Genomic DNA, 6,499 nt, shown 5'->3' on the forward strand with positions numbered 1-6,499 from the left:
TTTACATGGGAGAACATTAGTTTTACATTCATCCTATTGTATATCATTTCATTGCCATGGTTACATTCCCCTCCATGCATCATCAACCAACCTAAGGGTATACCCTGCAAGCCTGTCCCCCGGTCAGCACACAGCCCCCCTCCCTCTCTGGGTCTAGAGTCTCCAGCTGCTCCATTTCTCCACATCATTGTCTCTGCCTCCATTTCTGGCGTCATTGCTTCTCTGGGTAGGGTCTCACTCTCCGCTCTTCTCCCTTGATGGTCCTAGGGACCTCCGCTCCTAGACTGCAAAGTCAATCACTCCCCTCCTTTTGCTGCAGAACGTCTGTCTACCTTTACATTTTCAACCCTCACAATCAGTTCTGATAACAATTATTCACTGTTGTACAACAAGAGATCGATTCGCATTTCCTTTCATCATCCCCACTTAGACAGATTGGATACTACTCAGTGGAAGTTCTACCTTCCTCCATGCCATCTGGATCTAAGCTTCCTCTTGAAAGTTTGTAAGGCAGTCACTTCTTGCCTTTGTAGCCCCCCCCATTTTGGGTAGCCAATGTCCAAGTTGCCCATCCCTGTCTACTCTGTGTATGGAGGGGGTAGGCATGATCCTCGCTATAAAGTTTTGTTCCCTGTTTTGAGCTACTGCATCCATAGGTGTAGGTCAAGTTCATCAAGTTGTGTCAGATTACTCTTTTTTTCTTCTTCTTTCTTCTTCTAGTTGACTATTGATTATCTTTTGATACTGCCTTTTTTCTTTCAAATGCTCAGGGTTATGATGGAAACTGGAGATATATGAATTAATATTTAAAACATCTTGACTACAATTGTAGATAATGGCAAAAGAGAGTATATGGAGATGCTGGTGGTGGTGGCTGTGTGCTGTGGAGTAGGTTCTGACTTATAGCGACCCTGTACAGGGTTTCCGAGGCTGTAAGTCTTTTTTTTTTTTTTTTTAATGTTTTATTGTGTAGGCTGTAAATCTATATGGGATCAGAACACCTCATCTTTCTCCCGCGGAACAGCTGGTAGTTTCGAACTGCTGACCTTGCAGTTCGCAGCCCTATTCGTAACCACTGTGCTACCAGAGGGAATAGAAAAGGCTTTACAGCATCATTGACTGCTTCATCCAGCATACTCAAGGCAAACTGGGTCTCCAAATTTTTTGTGTTAAATACCTGACATGAGTATATTGAACATTTGATTTTCTTAGGTGTTGGCAGTTAATAACACGTACCATTTTGTCTTGAGTACAAACCATTTTTTCTTGCTTGTGCTATCTTCCTTACTAAGTTCTAATAAACCAGTGAGTGATAAGGCCCTCCCTTAAGTCCAGCTTCATGCCAAGTGTTGTTGCTGTTAGCTGCTTTCAAGCCAACTCTGACTAGAACAACAACAGAACAAAATGTCACCTGGCCCTGTATCATCCTTAATAGTCACCAACATATTTAAGCCTATTTTTAGGGCTATTGTGCCAGTCTGTTTTACGAGGGTCTCCCATACCTTCTCCAAACATGATGGCCTCTCCTAGTCCTTGATCTATTCTGTTGACTTGGCCATGGCAAGTGAGTTGGACAGTGTTCTGCTGTGATTCATAAGGTTTTCATTAGATAATTTTTGGAAATAGATCACCAAACCTGCCTTCCTAGTCTTCCTTAGTCTGAAAGCTTCTCCTGAAATCTGTTCATCATTGGTAACCCTGCTGGCATTTAAAATACCAGTGGCATTGCTTCCAGCAGCACACAGCCACCACAGTACAACGAACTGACATATGGGTGGTCATCCAAATAGCAAAGGTGCCAAAAGTATGGTGTAAATAGATTAAATCTCCATCATATTAGAAGATCATCATCTATTTAGGCATTAGGACTATCATGAGATAATTTATGGAGAAATAAAAAAACCTAATAATGTTTTGGTAGCAATTGAAGAAGTTAGAGAAAATGAGTGAAGCCTGAGGAAAGCTAGCCTGGAGTGGACTGATCTTGGCCAGGATGTCAGCTGTCTTGAGTGTTAAAATGAAAGAGGATTAGATTTCATGGTCATGTTTCTTTCTTTTACAGTTTCTATACATCCAAAAGCCAGCTCTTTTGTAATAGTTTCACCCCACGAATAAAGCTAGCAGGAAAGAAGGTAAGTTTCACTAACCAGAAGAGCTTTAGGGATACTTTTGTCCTATGAGATGTCTCCTCTCTCCCGCGTGATCATGAATAGAACTTTAGAAATTTGTCTTAGAACTTTATCATTTTCTATATTAAATAAGAAGGCAAACCCCAGCCTGCAAGAAATAATTTTTTAAAAAATATGACAAGTTTTTTTATTATAGAATTAGTATGTTCACATACTGAGATCACTCAGGTAACAGTGGGGATATCGATAGACAAAGGATACATATTCTAACAAAAAGGAAATAGCAGCACAGCAGCTATTTTTTTTTTTTTAAAAGCCACCTCTTAGTAATTAAAGAGATGTAAATTCAAACATGAATTGGGGTTCTTTAAAAATTTTAATTATCAAATAGGTTTAAAGCATTAATTCCTCAAATGATGAGAAAGGGTTAATGAATTTGATACTTGAGTACTGGTTGGTGTGTGATCCTTTTGAATCCTAGTTCAGTCATGTGTATTGATCAAGAGGAATGAAAACGTTCAGACCATTTGAACGGGTAGTTCCATCTTGGCTGTATGCTCTAAGGACATAATTGAGGCTATTTTTTTCACATAGGTCCTGTTCTAGTTTTGTTTATAGTAGTAGGAAGTTGGAGATAATAAGAAGATAGCCAAACAGACCATAAAACACCCATTCAGTGGAATATATTTCTAGCCAATAAAAATTCCAGTTTAAAGTGTTATTGTTGTAATGTAAACAGAAAAACAGGATATTACGTGTATGGGTACTTGCAAAAATGGCACCGACCATCCTTCCCACAGCACTCTACTTAATTGTATTCAGTAGTCTATTGCAATGACCACACAGAACTTAGACACCATACTCACAGTTAGGGATTTATTAGGGAAATTAACAGGTACAGGAACAGAAAATGCTCAGTGTATAGGTCTTTGGTAAAAACAACTTCTTTTCTGCTGTGTCTGTTTGTAGGTTCCTCTTTGGCCTCAGCCTGGCCTCTGACCTGCTTAGGCAATGTTACAAAGCTTTTTGAGTATTGCTGAAAAATAGCCAACTCTGACTAGAACAACAACAGAACAAAATGTCACCTGGCCCTGTATCATCCTTAATAGTCACCAACATATGTAAGCCTATTTTTAGGGCTATTGTGCCAGTCTATTTTACGAGGGTCTCCCATACCTTCTCCAAACATGATGGCCTCTCCTAGTCCTTGATCTATTCTGTTGACTTGGCCATGGCAAGTGAGTTGGACAGTGTTCTGCTGTGATTCATAAGGTTTTCATTAGATAATTTTGGAAATAGATCACCAAACCTGCCTTCCTAGTCTTCCTTAGTCTGAAAGCTTCTCCTGAGTTTCCTAGGCTGTAATCTTAACAGAAACAGACTGCCACATCTTTTACCCTCAGACAGCTGGTGGGTTCAAACCACTGCAACCAAACACTCTTAACAACTGTGCTACTACAGCTCCATGTAGGAGGCTTAAGAGTACTGAAAAAGATTCTTGAATTAAAAAAAAAGTTCTGACTCGTTTCAGTTTTGCTCCACGTTCATGCTCTATCTCTGCAAAGTGGGCATTCCACTGAGTGCTCAGCATTGGTCGGTATAGGCAGATGGGTGAAAGCACCTCGGTCATGGGGCAGCTTGCAAGGGTTGAGTCCATGGTAGAATAAGCGTAACAGTGGACTGACCAAAGCCTGAAGATCTGCACTAGGTTTGGGCTCTGCCACCTGTGGGTTGTAATCTGTAAGCCTTTGGGCAAGTCCCTCATCCTCTCTGTAATTGAAGATCCTTGCCTACAAAGTGTGGTCATGCCATCTGCCTACTGGATAGGTTTGTGAGATAAGATAAGAAGTTGCAAGTCAGGGACCTAGTAGGGCCCGGCACCATGGTAAATGTCCTGTGTTACCGCTTGTCTTTCTTAAAGCTATAGTCAGGGTTAAGAAATAATCATCTTTGCTGTACCATTTGATAAGTTCTAGTCTAACAAAGAGGGAATGATGATGTATCTATTTAATTTTACAGCCTGCCTCTGAGAAAGCAAAAAATGGCCGTGATACCTGTGAGTATTTTTTGAGTTCTTCTTTTACACTTTTGCAGTCAGTTGACTTGTAGCAACAAAATGACATGAGAGCACATACACATAAAATGTTCACAGCTAAGTTGGAGACCTGAGTCCTAGTTCTTTGTGTACCCTTTGAAAGATCTCTCAACCACCTTGCAGTTTTGTCTCATTCACTGCAAAACACATGATGACAAACCTTTTCTTTCACAGAGGTCAGTTGTAGGGGTCAGGTACAAACTTGCAAAGAACTAAGTTAGCATATCGAGGTGTTATTTTTTAATCAGAATCCAGATATTTGGCTTTATGTATGGCCATATTATTTTATTTTTGAGTCATTTAATCTTGAGAACCTCCTGAATGGGGGATTGCCCCATTTTTCCTGGGGGAGCTGAGCTCCTGTATCTTGTAGATTTTGAGGAAGACCCTCTGATGAAGGCATCTGCTTGAAATGTGTTTTGATGAAGCTGAGCTCCTGTATCTTGTAGATTTTGAGGAAGACCCTCTGATGAAGGCATCTGCTTGAAATGTGTTTTGATGACAATTTGTATTCTTTGTGTATTTCAGCTCTGGGGACTCCCAAAGAGCCTGAGAACGCCCTTCCCATCCAAGTAGACTATGATGCCTATGATGCTCAAGTGTTCAGGCTGCCAGGCCCTTCCCGAGCACAACGCCTCGCCACTTGCAGGTTTTCTCAAGCATTCACTTTGGGGTGGAGATAAACTTGCCTAGAAGATCAAAGGGAAACCTGTAATCCAGTTGGGACCTTTACAAGAATTTAGACATGAGATTTAAAAAAATTATAAAACTCGTAGAAGAAAACGTGGGGTTAATGCTAGTTTTAAACTGTGGGTTCTTTGATACGACACCAAAAACATGAGCAGCAAGAGATAAAATAGATAAGTAGGAATACTTTTGTGTATCAAAGGATTTTATCAATAAAGTGATGAAACAATTTATAGACTAGGAGAGAATTTTTGAGAACCTTTTATGTTTAATAACCAGCTTGATGGCAATGAGTAAGGACCTTCATGAGAATAACCTTAAAACTATTTAAAATTAAAATTAGCTAAATGAATGCCATATCATATTGGCTATGTTGTTAGGTGCCGTCAAGTCATTACTGACTCATAGTGTGACCTTATGCAAAACAGAACAAAACACTGCCCAATCCTGTGCCACCCTTATAATTATTACACTGGAGCTTACTGCTGCAGTCATTGTGTCAATCCATCTCCTTGGGCATCTTCCTCTTTTTCGCTGACCCTCCACTTTACCATGCATAATGTCCATCTCTAGGGATTATCCCTCTTGATAATATGTCCCAAGTATGAGACAAAGTCTCTCCATCCTTGCTTCTTAGCAGTGTGACCGTATCTCTTCCAACATTTAGGAATTCTGGTTTCAGGTTCTTTTTTTTTTTTTTTTAATTTTATTGTGAATTGAGTAAAGTTTACAGGGCAGATCATCAGTTTTACATTCAACAAATCATATACTTTGTTTCATCACATTGATTATAATCCCCTCCATGTACCATCAGTTAACAGTATTTCTCTCTATTCATTATTAGCTCTTTTTTTTTTTTTTTTAAACACTCAGGCATAAATAAATAATTTAAATTACCAAAGGGCACATTCTGCAAGCCTGTCTCCTGGCTGCCAGCTCTCAGTCCCTCTCTTTCCATGAATCTAGAGTTCTCAGCTGCTCCTTCTCTCCATGTCCTCATCTCTGCCTCCATCTCTGGTATCGCTGCTTCTCTGGATAAGGTCCCACATTCTGCTTGTGCTCTTCTCCCTTGATGATCCTAGGGTCCTCTGTTTCTGGACTGTAAGATTAACCACTCCTGTTTTTGTTATAAAACTTCTACCTTTACAATTGTGACAGTCGCAATTAGTCATGATAACAATTACTCAGCTGTTGAACCAGAAGAATCTTATTTCCATTTCTTTTTGCCAAACCCATCTAGACAAGATGAAAACTTCATTAGGGACTCTTCCCCCACACATTCTTAAACTAAACTCCTGTCACTTCATGCCTTTATCACCCCCTCATTTTAGGTAGCCAGTTGTCGATAAGTTGCCCATCCGTAATCTATCTACCCTGTATACAGAGGGAATAACATTGATGCTTGATGTGAAGACTCCTTCCTTCTCTGTTATTATTTTGAGCTACTACCTCCATTAGTATATAAGGAGCTCTGGTAGCGTAGTGGTTACGACTCGGGCTGTGAACCGCAAGGTCAGCAGTTCGAAACTACCAGCTGCTCCGCGGGAGAAAGATGAGGCTTTCTACTCCCGTAAAGATTTACACCCTC

The 6,499-nt window shown here is 40.2% G+C and overlaps 1 protein-coding gene across 6 annotated transcripts in view; it reads left to right on the forward strand.

The window, feature by feature from the left end:
- Positions 1–6,499, forward strand: part of DEPDC5 (DEP domain containing 5) — a 151,484-nt gene that overhangs the window by 51,268 nt on the left and 93,717 nt on the right. For all 6 annotated transcript variants that reach the window (XM_006869286.1, XM_006869282.1, XM_006869283.1 and 3 more), the window contains 3 exons: positions 2,063–2,132; positions 4,149–4,185; positions 4,753–4,873. In XM_006869286.1, the coding sequence (XP_006869348.1) occupies positions 2,063–2,132; positions 4,149–4,185; positions 4,753–4,873 (228 nt within the window). The remainder of the gene's footprint in view (positions 1–2,062; positions 2,133–4,148; positions 4,186–4,752; positions 4,874–6,499) is intronic.

Source organism: Chrysochloris asiatica, unplaced genomic scaffold (assembly GCF_000296735.1).
Source record: "Chrysochloris asiatica unplaced genomic scaffold, ChrAsi1.0 scaffold00128, whole genome shotgun sequence".
NCBI classification, from domain to species: domain Eukaryota; kingdom Metazoa; phylum Chordata; class Mammalia; order Afrosoricida; family Chrysochloridae; genus Chrysochloris; species Chrysochloris asiatica.